This window comes from Castor canadensis, chromosome 2 (assembly GCF_047511655.1).
Source record: "Castor canadensis chromosome 2, mCasCan1.hap1v2, whole genome shotgun sequence".
Lineage (NCBI taxonomy): Eukaryota > Metazoa > Chordata > Mammalia > Rodentia > Castoridae > Castor > Castor canadensis.
In genome coordinates, this window is record NC_133387.1 from 148834473 (window position 1) to 148851310 (window position 16838).

General features: G+C 35.6%; 1 protein-coding gene across 10 annotated transcripts in view; it reads right to left on the reverse strand.

The window, feature by feature from the left end:
• Bnip2 (BCL2 interacting protein 2) overlaps positions 1–12949 on the reverse strand; it is a 32817-nt gene extending 19868 nt beyond the window's left edge. For 3 of the 10 annotated variants that reach the window (XM_074066088.1, XM_074066087.1, XM_074066089.1), the window contains exons 1-9: positions 12795–12946; positions 7813–7919; positions 6749–6810; positions 6102–6278; positions 4255–4431; positions 2581–2683; positions 1740–1871; positions 752–838; positions 552–650 (exon numbers count right to left, since the gene is read on the reverse strand). In XM_074066088.1, the coding sequence (XP_073922189.1) occupies positions 552–650; positions 752–838; positions 1740–1871; positions 2581–2683; positions 4255–4431; positions 6102–6278; positions 6749–6810; positions 7813–7862 (887 nt within the window). In that variant the 5' untranslated portion in view covers positions 7863–7919; positions 12795–12946. Of the gene's footprint in view, positions 1–551; positions 651–751; positions 839–1739; positions 1872–2580; positions 2684–4254; positions 4432–5194; positions 5253–6101; positions 6279–6748; positions 6830–7812; positions 7920–8459; positions 8503–12794 lie in introns of those variants that run through there. The other 7 variants (XM_074066091.1, XM_074066090.1, XM_020182275.2 and 4 more) reach the window with 5 other exon arrangements.
• Positions 12950–16838: the final 3889 nt, after the last annotated feature.

The following is a 16838-nucleotide window of genomic DNA, read 5'->3' on the forward strand; positions in this document are numbered from 1 at the left end:
CTTAACACACTATGTACAAAGTAAAAGCTGACTTACTAAATCTGGCTTCCATAAACACTCAAACCTCAGATTAACAGAAGGAACTTCCCTACATAAAAGCATTGTGATGCTCAAGTATTTATGTTAACAGCTTTTTACCAACTCTTTTTAGGAGCTAGATGGAAATGAATTTGGTAACGAACAAATTCTACTCAGTGGAAAATATTAAGTTAGGCTGATTTGGAGAGCAAGATGTTCAAGTTTGGAGAATGCTCCTTAGCACTGTCCAATCAATCAGCTATCATCTCTTAAATTACAAAGTCTTTAAAAATATAAAGTAAATCATAATCTGAAATCACTTCTCCTAGTACTTCAATTGATAGGCTGAAGAAAATGGTGACTTATGGAGAAGGCATGGCATAAAAGCTTTGTCCTCTATTTCTTTGTTACAAATAAAAAGAAAAAAAGCTTGTTAAAAATATATGAACAAAGAACAAGAATTGAAAAATACTATCTCTTGCACATCAAAATATAAAGATCTAATATAATTAAAGAAATAAAGGAAAACATACTGTTTTATGCATTCTGGTATGCCAACATATTCCATGGGAACAAGTTCCGCTAGTTCTGCCAAATTAAAGACGTATCTAATTTTTTGGCTGAATTTTGAGCTATGGGAAGAAAATAAAAACAATTACCTTAATATATCTGACAAGGTATTTATACAATGATTATTTTTGTTTTTAAAAGTCAAGGGCTCTTAGACAATTACCTAATAAATGGTCTTGTAACAGCCAAAAGAGTCCTGATAAACCAAGAGGGATGTACAATGATTAGAGATTTTAGGTTTTTCCGTAACCTGGAGTTTAAAAAAAAAGAAAATTTAGAAATTTCAACAAATTCTAATATTAATTCTAAGTTAAGTGATCAATAAGTATGTGAAGGCTTACACAAATCATTGAGAACTGCCACCCAAAAGTCCTCATTTAAGTGTGATATTCCTGAAGACAAGAAAATGCATTCTTGAATTTTGATGGTCCCTTCTACTGCTATGAAATAAAACTTTACTTCACTTAGCCAAATTTATGTCTCCTGGCATACATTCACTTGTCTTTAGGACTCTGTCAACCAGGGAAAGAAGCCAATACTGAATATAAAAAGTAAACTATTCTCATTTTCAACACTGGGGAGAAGTTGGTAGGTACTAATTTCAACGCCATGATAGGCACTAACCAGGCAGATAGGTGGGAACAGAGATGACTAAAATAATAAACAACATGAATCAGATCTAATAACTAGTCTTGAAAACTCTACGGTTCTCGAGAGGCATTATCCCAGACCTCTTCTTTTTAAATGATCAAGTAAAATTAGTTATTTACCATGCATATTTCATACATAAAAAAAATGACCATCATGAACACATATACATGAAAGCTAGCTAATGTCAAAATTTAGATATGAAGAGAAATCTCCTAACAGGTATAGTTGGTTAAACTAGGCATGGCACAAATCAAACCAACTGGAAGGTTAAATTTCTTCCAATTATTATGGATAACTAGTTCCCAGGAGAATACACTTCCAGAATTTGTTCCAAAGAAAAATTACAGCTAAATGAGTATCTTTAAGAAACAAAATATGCCAAGTACTATAAATTAGGCAAACTTAAAATGTGACAAGAAATGTATTACATTCTCCATCCATCCTTTCCCAAGGTATAAGTTGCAGGAATAAGGAACAATGAAGAACAATCTTCACCTTACCTTCTATCAATTTGCTGGTAGCATTTCCTGAGCCATCCCAGACTGGGCATCTTTCTTCGAGTTGTTGCACCATTTAAATAAACTATCATGTAATTTTCTGCTACTAACAGTTCCAAAGTGCCTATAACATATCTGTAAAAACAATTAGGTATAAGCTTTAAATACCACTGTGCAAAACTTCTCCAAATTAATACAATTCCCTGTTCTCCCCCAAAATGACAGCAAACACAATTAAAAATTTAAAACTATATTATCTGATATTATGATTATTTAAAACATTAGGTTATTTTTCAGGATACATACTAAAATGTTTAAAAATTAAATGAAACAATGTCCAGGATTTGTTTCAAAATTATACAGCAGGGAGACAGTGGGAATGAAGTATAAATTGATAATTGCTGAAGTGGGTGACTGATGCATGAAGATTTGAAGTACTTCTCATCACTTCTGTATTATGTTTGAAAATTTCCACAATAAAGACTTTTAAGAACTATGCTAATCTGATAAATGGAATGACTGTGGAAATGTAAGAGAACCAAGTCAGCTCATAATACTGGGTTTCTAGGGACAAATGTAATTTAGCTATATTATTTTGAAGTGAAAGCCACTTTAATGTGTCTGCAAAAGTAAAATAAAGAATTTGTAATAAATCATCTGAGTAATATCTTCAAATTTTGAAAATGTCAATTTTTATGTTGAAGTGGAAAACAACAGTTTCACAATGCCAAAGAATAAGGACTTGGATTCAGAACTAGGATTATTTATAATTTTTACACAGCTTAAGTTCATGTTTCCTTAATGCAGAGGTCTAATTCTGCCCAAGTCTTTAAGAAATACTTACTTAAAGAGATTGTCCATTAGGTATCTATAGTTAGGCTGACCACTTTCAGGCATAAAACAGACAGCAAACACAACAATAGCATTTAATCCATCTCCATAATATCCTAAAAAAGAAATTAAAGATAAAAATACCAGCATGATTTTATTCTAAAACATTTTTAGGTGGTATCTGTATGGTTCACAGAAAATGACTTTAATAGCACAGTTAAAAAAAAGCCAGCCATATTTTAGCAAGCAGACAAATAACAGTGATAATAATCTATGCAGATATAATGTAACATCTAAAATAAAGCATTCTTGTTCAATTTATTGCTTAAGTAGGTGTTCCTTAAAAAATAATTTAGAAGTATTATAAGAAAAGATCACATCTCTGATATAATTCTTGGTGAAGAAAACAATAGGAAATGCAATACTCAGATTTTTTTGCATTATGTCATTTCTACTGTTTATAGACATGAAGTGAAAAGATCCCAACATTTCGAGAACATTAGAATCAGTCACAAAACATATTAAGTGTGATAGACAATCCAACAGGATAAGATTCCTAAGAAAAATAAAGTACTGTTTCTGAAAGATATGAGGTTGAAACCATAGAGGCAGGTCTCACTTGATTTCTGTGTACTATCTGAAAGAGTGTGTCTGTGGACTTCTAATCTACAGATTATCCTGTTTTCTTCATTTGAATAAGATTAAATTAGGCAGAAGAGTATAACTGCAAATATTCAAGTGATTTGCTTTCAGATGAATGAAGAATGCAGAAATAAGCAGGGGAAGGCATGTGGCAGAGAGTAAATTAAGTGGAAATGATTCTGTGTGAGAAAATCAAGTAAGTTTACTGGACCTATCTGCCCCTCTGGTCAGTGTTAGGACTGAAGTTAACACAACAGAATGAGCTAAATTTTGACTGCCAAAGACATTATTGAAACTATGCATTGTGCTGAGGTACACTTCTATTATGTGATAGTTCAGACTCATACAAACTTTAACTTGTACTTACATAGCTTTCCTATTTGACTTGTAAATTTCCTATGCAAAATAAGTTTTATTTCTGTATATTCCATAAATATGCAAAGTGGCTATTCCATAGATACTGTGGAATGAACTAGGTCTCTGCGAAAATCAAGTCATTTGTCTAGGGTTTTAAGATAAATTAAGAATTACAGTTTAAGTTCAGTTGTACCAATATTCAAGAAAAGACTTGTGTAACAATGTTCCAGCAATTTTGCGAATTTTCTAAGGCAATGAAATGTTTTATATATTTAGGAGTGTGAATTATATACATGGGCATATAGTTAAAGAGGTGTATTTCAAAACTCATGTAAGTATGTACTTCAAACCAGAGCATTTCACTGTGTATGAGTTATAAATGCATTCAAAGGAGAAAAGTAAACCCACAGCTTTAGGTGGTGAAAGACAGCAGTGAGAGGGAGACTTTTTTCCACAATAAACTCTTCTGTAGTTTTTGAACTTACTATATACATATATTAACATTTTTTTTAAATGTAGGTTTTTATCCTTTTATTTCAAATCTGTTTTATTTCTAAAATGGTATGAGAATGAGAAATGTTTCTTATTCTTTCAAAATTACGTAGTATTTTTAGGGGTATTTTATAAACAAGCATTTAGACTTCTGGTATTACACTAACAAATCTGAAGGATCTTCAATAACTTTTACCTCCATGGCTGATAACTTTTTTATAGGGTTCAATTGCCTTCATATCAACCCTGTGGTCTTGTTCTCCAATTCTGAACATCCTCCAGCGTCGTCCATCTTCTTTTTCTTCTGCTGCTGTGTATTCAGTAATTGAGTCTTTCCTAATTACTTCAGTAGTTTTGGGTTTTGGTAGATCATCTGTTAAAATAAAAGGTTTTTGAATCACAAACTGTTATTTATGCAATAAAAATCAAATTATATGTTAACCACTTTCCTATCTAGATTATTCAGAGTTTTTTTTTTTTTTTTTTTTTTTTGAGATGGCATCTCTTACTATGCTGCTGTCCAGGCTGGCCTCACATTCCTGGGCTCAAGTGATCTTCCTGCTTCAGTCTCCGAAATAGCTGGACTACAGCCATTTAAGAGAATTTTCATTATGCCTTCTATGCAATATGAAATACCTGTTTCATAATACAGGAAAAGGCTTACTCTTACTTAATATAAGGCCTCTTCGTTGTCTTTGGAAATCAGTTTTCTAAAACCTTTCTTATTGCCCAATTCAACAAAGCACTTACACAGCGCAATGTGTATCCACAAATTCGGAAAAGATATTTCACAGAGCCATCAAAATCTTATTACAGTGGCTCCAGAATGCCTTTTGAGAGTCTCCTTTAAGAGTTACTACAACTGACAGCCAACTCTTTTTTAGCACATAAATTTATTTCTAAACATTTTAATATAAGATAGAAAGTGGTTAACTACTTAATGATCATTTTTCATTTCATTCTTCATTCTGAAGAATACATGCAAAGTTTATTTAAATTAACATTAGCCAAAGCACCGATGATTAAGTGTAATTTATGTTTGCAGATTGCAGTTTAGCAGATTTTTATGAAGTAATGATTTTCAAAATTTTAGTATCTTAGTCCTTACCAACAGATGAGGGGGAGGGGGAACCTACTGCATGTTAGTTGTTTCCAGACAAAGCTGTTAACGGAAAATATCCTTCCAGGAAATGACTACAGCAGCATTAAAGAAAGAAGAGACAAAACACATAGGCAGAAAACTATTTCAGTATCTTTATAAAATATTGCTTATTACTGGTGTGTTTTATTGAACCAGTAAAACAGGGAAGAAAAAAGAACAAAAGATAAAGCATATTACTTTTTACTGTAGATAAAATACTAAAGTAAACACTGCTCTGAAGTAAAAATCAGTTTAAAGACGGAATATATAAAAAAGTATTAATTATATATTATCTAATTCAAGACAGCATGCAAAGCAAAACACATGCCAGTTCCTTGGAATTTCAAATAATTAAAATGATAATGTATAGTTAGGTGGCTAAAGTATACGTTAATTCAAGTTGGTCCTTTCACAAAGTGGAGCACTATTAGGCAAACTTAACTCCCGAACCTCCCTTCAGAACTCCCTCTCTGAAAATCCTTAATTAATCTTATCACATTCCCTGGTATATGTCTCTTCAAAGGTTTCTTTTTTTTCATTTGATTAACTCAAAAAGAGAATACTATAATTTTCAAGCATTATTTCTGGAGCAACCATGAAAAAACAAAACTTTACAGCATGGAGCAAATAAGGGAAAAAAGAAACCCTGTATAATCTACTATAACCCATAGCATATTCAAATATTTGCAGAATCTTGTATCTTAGTAATATGTGAACTTTAAAAGGAATAACATCTTCAAACAAAATCCCTTAACACACTGGATTTTAGTAGGTTTCCTAAATAAATTTTAAGATTTATCAAGTACCCTAATTTTCTAAAGGGAATGCTATTGTAAAAACATGTAAAGGCACACAACATTCATTAACAAAGATCAATCAGACAGAAATGGTGAAATAATTACCTTCCCATTCAAACTCATTACTGTTTTCTGATGGGGTGTCTAAGCCATCTAAGTCAATCTCCCCACTTTCATCCAAGTCATCTGACAGCACAGAGCCATCACTAGGATCCAGTGTCAAGCTAATGTCTGGAGCTATTAGTTTCTTTCGCACTTTATTTCCATTAACTTCTACTAGGTCTGAAATTGGAAAAGAAAGAAAGAAAGAAAAAAAAAAAACCCAGAAAGAATGTTTAGTTGCTTAAGATAAATAAGAGAAACACTGGTTTGTAGCCACTTCGTTGTTGAGAAAAACATTAAACAAAACTCCAAAGCATCAATTCACAAAGTCTAGATTCTGGTCACTATTGTTTCTGCATCATGGCAAGAGATCAGTAAGGCATTAATGTCTTAGAGGCAGACTTTACATATAGTCACTTCTTAGTACTGAAAATGATCTCCCATCTCTTATGAACATTTCCAAAAACCAAGGGTGGTTTTTTTTTTTTGTTTGTTAAGTTAAATTTCTCAAGCATTCCAAAAATGCTTTCCTCAATGTTCAATTAATTGTTTGGCTATGATGGAATAAAAACTCAGTGATTTTTTTCTTGACAAAAATGTTCAAAAACAACACAAAGTTCATTGAAAAGAAAGTAACAGGTTGTTCTTACCAGGCTGGTTCTCTGGTCCAGTTAGTATATCTGCTTCAATACTATCATCTTCTGGTAAAGGGCTGGAAGACACAATGTACTCTTTAACCCAGAAATTAAAAAAAAAAAAAAAAAATTCTTAGACTTGTCAGAGTTCACAAGTAATACAAATAAACAGATATTAGTAAGTTCCTTATGCAATAGTTATGCAACTGTAAAACATGTAAAAATTATAAACTATGAAACAAATATAATTCAAATGCATGACTGCAATATGATACATGATACACTGTATGATAGAGCTATTTTCTACTCATAAGAGTACAGTAATGATGGCTATAATTCTTCTGAGTTTGGGGGCTTGGCAGAGTGGCTGAAGAGGGAGAGTACATGCTGCTTAGCAAACATGAGGGCCTGAGTTCAAGCTCTAGTACCACCAAAAAACCTGATCCTCTTGTATTACAATGACTCAAGCCACTGGAGTGTGTGAAAACACACTCTAATTGCTAAGGTGCTTGTTGGGTGCTGGGATGTCTTGTGACCATGATGGAATGGAAGCATCATTAAATATATGGTGTGCCTTTGCAAATGTATCCAGGTGTCTGATCAGATGATAAAAAAGAACTTTGTTTATGTTCTTGGAAAAAAATCCCACAAAAATTAAAATTTTTTATATAGACAACTAAAGGCTCCCTTCTAGGAGTTACTCATTAAAGCACTGTTTTATGACAAAACTAATGAAACTTAAATAATCAAAACAAATATAAAAAATTATAGATTACAAATATATTTGGATAGAAAACGAGATACATAAGAGCTATTCTAATCATTGGAAAGGAATGTTCTATTATTAAATGATACCTTGTAATACTGGTTTTTTTTTTTAAAAGAAGCCTACTGTTCATTAAGTGGTATCTTTTTTTTTTTGTGTTTTCTTTTTTGGTGCTGGGATAGAACCCAGGGCCTCACGCATGCTAGGCAAGCGCTGTACCACCGAGCTACATCCCAGCCCATTAAGTGGTATCTTAAAAAGGAAATTCTGAAGTCTTGTTCTAAATCTGTTTTCACTGAAAAACATTACTCACATGGGAAAATCTTCATCTTGCCATTCCTCTTTCAGCTCCACACCTTCCATCCTCAACCTGGATTCGATGTCAACTTCCAACTCCTGATAATCCAGGGAGCCAATGTCCTGTGAAGAGGAAAAGAACTTGACAATAACTTGATTTTCAGTTTACTTTTTATCTGTCAAAAAGGTAGTTCATCCTTCTACTCTATCAACCATAGAGCTTTTAGTTCAGTGGTCTGCTCATAAAACCAACTGTTGGGTTGAAACTTTTTTTCTTGTAGTAAGGATATTATTGGGTGAAAAAATGTTTTCAGTTGCATGTATACACACTGTGTCTGGTTGTGATTTAAAATGTTATTTCATATCAAAAATTACATATAAAAATTTAGGTAGTGGCAAGAAATAAAAGTAAACAGCCAAGTGTGGCAATGCATTCCTATAGTCCCAGCACTTCAGAGGCAGAGCAGGACCCTATTTGAAGAGGGTCAAGGAAGTGGTACAAATGGTACAAGGCGCTAAGTACTGGCAAAAAAAAAAAAAAAAAAAAAAAAAAAAAGGGCTGGTGCCAGGAGGCATAGATCAGGAGGATCACAGTTCAAAGCCAGCCTGGGCAAATAGTTCACGAGACTCTATCTCAAAAAAACCCATCACAAAAAGGGCTACCTGAGTGGCTCCAGGTGAAGGCCCCAAAGTTCAAGCCCCAGTACTGCAAAAATAAACAAGAGACAGAGAAACAAATGATGAAGTTCAATTGGTGAACAGTGTCACAAAAATATTGACAAGTATAATGGACAAGAGGTATAAATGAGTAATTTATTTACATTACATATACAATTCATTTACATTACAGTGAGTCAGTAGATGAAGTTATTAAAAAGAAGCAGCAATACATTTTTTCCTTCCTTTTTCTGGGACAGGTTTGATGTACAGCCCAGGCTGGTTTAAACTTGTGATATTCTTGCCTCTGCCTCCTGAGGGCTGGGATTACAGGTGTGTACCACCACACCCAGCTTCACATACTCCTCAAGAGCATGTAGTATCACTGGAAGTACTAAAACAACATTATAAGTGGGTGACACCAGTCGAAGAGAAAAAGAGGGTGGTATGGGAAGAATGACTCATGTAATAGCAAATCTACAGTTTTCACAATACATCCTTCTACACTATTTGAATTTTTAAAACTATACATGTGTAATTTAAAAAATACTTATAAAATTATACTAACTATTCACATCACATCAACTGGGTTTCTGAAACAAAGATATAGTTATGTTTTATTATTCTTATCTGTCTTGTCATTAACAGTCCTCAAAAGATACACAAAGTTGTACAAAAAAATTATGTTCCAGAACAATAAAATTACAATGGAAATATCCTGAAGTGCTAAATTCAAATATTTGTCAAGACTGGAAGCAGCTCCTCCAGTTTGAGTATTTACTTACATTTGGGATGGCTTCAAACACTTCTAAAAGGTCTACATTTTTAAAGATCTACTCATTAGCACACACAAAAAAATTAGATGCTGACTTTTCTTAACCAAAATATTTACTTAGAAAAAGTAGTTTAGTTATATATAGGAGTAAGGCATTTTTAATTCTCTGAGAAAACACTGAGCCAGGCGATTCTGAGAAATTAATGAAAAAAAAAACCCATTTAAAATAATCTTACTTAGTAGTTTCTCTATTTCTAATATATAGCATTTAATTAACATCCATCTTCAACGATCACTTCATAGATTGCTTTTTGGATAGCAACATTTCTCTATAGAGGAAAAAATTAAAAAAAAAACTCACTAGAGTTAATATTAAGTCTTCACAAGTCTTTGGTTCTTACTGTAAGTGAACAAAATTATCTCTCTATATTAAAAAATCAGAAAACCTTCCCATTATTTTGTCTCACCTTTCTATTGGATACAGGAAAAAAAAAATCACAATGTTCTAGATGTCGTTCTCAAAACACTGGTCACAACCAATACGTCCCCAACACCTAGCACAGTGTTTGGCACATTACAGGCCTATAACAATAAATGGATACATATTTAACTGGAAGATAGGGTACTATAGAGCAAGTCTTTTGTGAAGCCTCTTGGGTTTATTTTGCTTTATAAATTAATAGAATTCCTATTATGCTTTACCCCTAAAAACTGTAATGGAAATATTTTGTGGGAGGTTCACATACATGCTATATAATTCCTTTTGGTAAAATTCTTTTTTTTTAAGAGGGAATATTTCTCTTTTGAAACTGTAAGATAAAACCATGTTTGTTGGCTGTTTTACCACTGGAACAAGTTTGTCATTTGATAGCACCTTTAAACCCAGGAAGTCCAACATCTTCAGCTCTCAGCCAATGAAACTTTTACTCTAATATATTGAATCATGTGATGTCAATATACCTCGGTATATTGCCATGGATACTGAATTTGGAAGATGATTAATTAAGCTACTAAAACAAAGGAGAGATAATGAACAGATGAACTCTGCCATTTCATCAAGAAATTTGAGGAAAAGTACACTAGGTAGATAAAAATAATTTTCAACAACTCAGAGAATTCTGTTCTTGGAAGCACTTTATCACCAAGCAGCTGAAAGAACAGGAAACAAACAAGAAAGGAGTTAATATAGGCACAATTACTTTGAAGGAAATCAGGATATTGCTGACTCACAAGTTAACTGAGTATGTTTCCCATTTTTTGTCCATAGAATTAAAAAAAAAAAACACTTAAAATGGAGAACACTTTAACATGCTACTTGTTAAAAATAATCTAATATAGCAGAAATAATCTGATTTCCAGATAGCCTGGTAGCACACCCTTACTTATGCTAGTTATCCATGGTCATGAAGAAATGAAGTTTTTGACCTCATTGAGTTAAAAATAAAGGTTAAAAATAAAGGAGATAATGGACACAGCTTTAGAGGGGAGGTGTGGTGGTAAATCCAACCATGATGAAGGGGAATTTCAGAAACAGCTTAGCAAAATAAACAAAAATTAAACATTATGGAACTGTCTAGACTGTAACTTACAATTTTTCTATTATGACATTTAACATAGTTCAATCAATTACAGTTGGCAGTATGAAAGCACTTACTCATGTAACTAAAAGTTTCATCTAAAATCTTTACATTCACCCTTTTATGAACAGTCTCTATGTTTATGAAGATCATTAAAACATCCCCAGAAAAATCCTACATGGTTGCTTTTGCTCCCTTAAGGGAATTATTGTGTGTTATGTTTTAAGAATAAAATGAGATGGCTCTATCAGAAATATTAAAACAAAACTTAAAGAAAAACTAGAATCGTGTCAACTTCTCTCAAAATTGTGAAAATAAAGCACAGGATGACTATACCATCCATAAGAGGTACATTCATTAAACCATCTGGATGCAGAACATCTTGGAGACGCTCTGATACCTTTAAGAAAACTAAAGCCTAATACTTGATCTCTAACACTGTTATTATAGAGTTATAAATATTGGTTATAAAATTATGACTATTTGTAATATTACTGTTCAGACGTATATAATGTAAGCTGAACAAGGTAAGTTCCAATGTGTTAGCAAAGGCTAATTTATCATTTTCTTTCTCAGATGCCCTCTTCCCTCACCACTTCTATCAAGCATTACTGAACAGAACCGCTGTCTCAGTGCTTTTCACATTTACTATTTACTTTTACACCCAACACCTCATGTTTCAACCAAGTCTGTGAGCTATAGAACATTGATATTATTATTCCCACTAACATTGATATTATTATTCCCACTTTATCTTGTATACGAGGCAAATAACATCTTGGCTCTCAGATCTAGACTAGAACTGTTTCTAATACAGCACACTGTCTCCACTCACTGGCAACGTTTTACAGAACTAATTCTGTAATGCCAGATTTAGTTACATTTAGCTTCAAAGGTCCTTCAATTCCTAAAGACCATCACAGGTCTGGTATGAAGAAGTGGTCTTTCACACTTCCTGTCTAAGCCCAACAATAATTAGGCTGCACAGGAGATTACAGGAAATGTGAAATAACAAGGACTAAGGGAAAATTGTGCAAGAGAACCAAAAACAAAACAAACCCAACTTGCTAACTTCAAGTTAGGATAACTTAATTGGTTAACATCAGTTATAACTTTGAGGAAATATGTCCACTCACAAATTACAGAATTCTTTCTACACTCCCAGAAATTCTCACAAAGCAAGTGCGCTTAATTGAAGATAATAAATTAAGCATCAGGGAAAAATTCTAATTAAAACAAAGGCGAGGACTTAAAAAGTAACGATAAAATGCAATCGCACACTTCATTCAACTACCTAAATGGCAGGCACTACGACTATCTCGGTGCACACACCAATGCCACTACAAAAGTTTCAAAACAACGTCATCAAAACCCAAATAAATTTCTGAGTTGGCAGGAGTTTAACCTAGTAGTTCTCCAGTGACACTAGATGCATCCGGGAAATGCCTATCATTTTTGCCAGGACTTAAAGAGAAAAGTGTTGAAAACATGCAGGGAGCCAGCTTTTCATGTACACACCCTATATTTGCTTTAGCTGGCACAGGAAGGTCCATTAAAGCCCTGATTACTTATGCTGTTTCCGTGTCTATCTCCCGAGGCTCCAGGGTACACCAGAAGCCCAAGTTTCTTTGTTCTGCACCAGGACGAACGCTGGACATAAATACGGAACCAATGTGGCTCGTTACCGCACCCAGGCTAGGGTGGGGGAACCGGAGAAGCGGGAAGGTCCCATGCCAGGCACAACCACCAAGAACGGAAAAGGAACCGGGGCAGCGGGTGGGGTGGGGTGGGGTGGGGTGGGGTGGGGTGGGGTTGGGGGGTAGGACAAGGTTGGCAAAAGCTACAGTCAGGTCCAGGGCGGACCTAAGCGGGACGCAGATCAACAGACGACCTCTCCCTGCTTCCTCTCCCTAGCTGGCGTAGGCGCGCGCCCCCCGGCCTCTTCCCAGCGCACACCCGCCGTGCCGAGCCTTCCCAGGCCGCACTCACCCCGGAGGAAGCCTTGGCCCCCTCGTCCTCTTCGCCCCTCCAGGCCGGCGATGTGGGGCTGACGGCCAGGTCGCAGAAGGTGGCGCCGAGCGGAGCCCGCTCCCCTCGGTCAACGGTGGAGACCCCAGCCCAGTTCCCCTGGCTGCAACTGCAAAGAACAGCGGCAGTGGCTGACCCGGACGCAGTGAGCTACTCCGGCGGAAGTGACCACCCCCGACCTGCTCCAGGCGCCGCAGCGGGCGGAAGCGTAGGCGTTACGTCTGCTTCCAGCCCACAACGTCCCCCGCCTTCTCCGCGCGTGCGCATGCGTGCTTCCTTCCAGCTGGTTGGGGCCCTGGCGACGACGCCTTATTAGAGGCGTCTCTGAGGCTTATGCACTTCCTCAGGCATTCTGCCTCGCGGAGTCGTCTGTCTGCTGGCTACTTCAAGGAGCAATTTGTAGCTTCTCTTTGCTTTTTTATTTGCTCCTTTCAATAACTGTGTATTAAAAAGTGGATGAAATGACGACGGGAGGGAAAATGTCCGATGGCTTATTTGGGGGAAGCTAGACTTTAGAAGAATCCGTAAGAGTTTGGTTAAAACTCTCCTGGGTGAGGAGCTTCAGTTCCCCAGCAGTGTCTCTCCGTCTGCGGGAAGTATTTTATTTATTCGTTTTGAATTTCTAGTTAGTTGTGGATCATACCTTGGTGAAATAAAATAACAAAAATGAAAAAAAGATATATGAAGTCAAGTCAACACTTTATCATCAAGAGTCAACAGACATAAAATTATCTTTAAAAATGCGAAGGACCTCAATGTCTGAACTTTTCTCGCTGTGGATCAGTAACAAACAGTACTCTGAAGGGTCCCCATGTGGGGACCATACTTTGAGAAGTAACTCTGCTCTACAGCTTCAAGGAAATACTAGGTTGGAGAAATCTTAATTCCTCTTAGAAGTTTCATATACTCAACCCTTACAAAGGCTCAGCAGTCAACTGTTTGGGTAATTCTATTAGGAAATGGGAAAGTCGGTTTCTTAAAATCTTTAGCCCAAAATGCAACACTTTGGAGAAGCTACCTGAATTTGCTCACTGTTAACGATGGTCAAACTTTCTGTGCCTCATCTATAAAATGGGAGTGGGGTGGGGATAATGCCTACCTCAGGGTTTTTGTAAGATGAAGTACTTATATCAAAGTATATATATGTATTAGAATAGTGCTTGGCATATTGTAATCACATGTAAGTATAGACATTATTATTATTTTCTTCCTAGCAGTTTTCTTAAATAGCTGGCAAAGAAAACAAAACTAGTGGACAGCGCTTTAGCTAAACAACTTGGGTTAGGAAAGGAATTTTCAGTTACAGATTTTTCATAGTTCCAAATTTTACTTATTTCAGTTCTGCAATGTGTAGAGTTCCCCACAGGGTGGCAGAAAATCATTTGAAATTATGTAGTCATGTGGTTTTTGTGTGTAATGCTATCATTTAATAAGCTTGATCATTGTTTAGGTTTGAGTAAGCCATTCTACTGTATGTGCTTTTATTTCCATCTCATGAATTGTGCACACTTGGCTAAACACTAGAAATTACAGATCAGTCCAAAAGATAATTGCTATGAATACATTTATATATATCCTTTCAGATTTGTGCATGCATGTAACTATATAAATTCAATAAAGTCAACCTTTTCCCTTGTGGTTGTTGGCTTTGGTTTTAGGTTTATATAGGCATTCTTTAAAGTGATATAAATAGTCATTACTTTTTTCTTCTGGTGGTCTTACAGTTTCTATTTTTACGTATACTAGATCCAATTGGAGTTTTGTGTATGTGCTTATAATATGAAATAGGGAATCTGGATTTATTAAATGGTCTGGTTTGCTGAACACCATTTATTGAATCATCCAAGAATTCTTGAACTTAGCTAGTATTCAGTCAAGTGAATGCTTGCAGAATAGTTGCTTAGGTACCCTACTTCTTTCAAGTATCCAGTTGTTTGATCATTCTTTCATGAATAATATTATAAGTCAGTGCTGTTGGTTTCTGAGGACACAGAAAAATAATACACAAAGTCTGCCTTCAGAGAAGCTATGAATTAGTATTAGTATTGAGAAGAGCAAATGAAGACAATAAGCATTTAGTGGATTGAGGTGACCTTGGCACTTCTAAGGTACAGCTAAATAGGAGAGAGCCAAACAGGTAGGTGGGGCAGTAAAGGAAAGCTTTCTAAAGGAGATGATCTTGAGCTTAGTGACAAGAGGAGGATCTTCCAAAGAGAGGGAATGGCATATGCAGATTCAGAGGCCTCTGCTAACTGCATTGTTCAGCATACTGGAGCTCAAGCAGTGGGAAAGTGGGTGATTGTGAACAGCCCATAACAAAAATGAGAAGTGGTCGAATGCCTAATTATTTTTAAATTTTTTATGGTGAAAATCTATTCTGAGCTGATATAACAAGCACATGGAAAAGCAATCAATTACTTCTTTATTGTTGCATTCCAGAAGAAGGGATTGGTCCATGTCCTGTGCAATGACAGTGTCATTAGGAAAGGTCCTCCTAATTGAACAACTTTGAGGGGAGCAGCACTCATTTGAATATCTGCTTCAGTATGTGTGTTAAAATTACTTTGATACTGTGTCATGCTTCACACCTCAAAACACTCAGCCAACAAAGACTTGAAGAGGTGTGGAGTTTGTGGCAAGGATACTACATTTTCAGGGACTAAAGAAAGGCTGCCAATGTTGACACAAGGGCTGGAGAGTTAACGTATGATCTGTACTATGCTAGCAAAGACTGATGTCAGACTTTGGCCAGAACAGGCCCTCTGCCAGTTGTTGTTCTGAAGATTCTTGTTTTCAGTACTGGGGATTGAACCCAGGGCCTCATAAGTGCTAGCCAAATGCTCTACCACTTGAGCCAGTAACCCCCTCCTTACACCCTTTCAAAAATTTTTATTTTTATTATGATATTGTATAGGGGATACATTGTGACATTTATAAAAGTGCTTACAATACATCTTAAATTCACCCCCCTCCATCATTCTCCATTATCCCCCCTCCCCACCTTCTTAGAATAGTTTCAGCAGGTCTCATTTTTCCAGTTTTATACATGAGTATATAATATTTCCACCATATTTACCCTCCTTCACCTTTTCCTTATATCTTCCCCCTGCTACTGGTGCCAACCTCCATACAGGACCTGCTTTACCTTCCTGTATTTGTTTTTGAAAAAAAAGACATTTCTGTTCTTAAATGAACAGAAATGAAACAAGGAGTTTCATTATGACATTTGCATGTATATATGTATTATATTCCAATTGGTTCATCCCTTTATTTTTCTCCTTTCTACTGTAGTTCCCTTCTTACAGTAATTTTAATAGGTTTAAATATTCTATATTCATTCTTGTGTAGAATGTACATCAACCATATTCACCTTTTTGTTTTTAGAATAGGGTTTGGCTAACTTGGCCTGGGCTGCCTCAAACTCATGAGCTTCCTAAGGACCTGGAATTAGTATAGCCTGGCTCTCTGCCATCTTCTTAAAAGTCAGAGTGAGAGCAAGGTCTCAGCATGAGTGGTGGAATGACATTTGTCTGGAAATCTCTGTCTGCTATTAGACACATCATTTCTATAAGAAGAGACCTGGGAATTACTAATAACTCATTTTACTCCTCCCTTCTTCCCTTTTTTGTTTATTATTGTTATTATTATTGTTGTTGTTATGTGTTAGTAACTTTTCCATGTGGAAAACCACGATCGTTGTATACATTTTATATCCCATTTTCCTTCCTCATCTGTTCCACTCTTCCATGAAAGTGTGAGACAGTCTACTTCTATGCAGCACACAGATTCTTTTTTCTGCTTCTTTGTTCTCATTGCCAGTCCTTTCTCCGTAGTCAGTCAGTCTCTAGGCATCTCCTGGCAGATGGGAAATTTGGGCGTTCTATTACTCTGTATTAACAGGGCATGTTGTGCTCCTTCAGACTGTGTTCATAATTAAAAGAGCAATCCACCCATAGCTTTCCTTGATGCTTATCATAAGTCCTGCCTTACAGATGGCAAAATCAA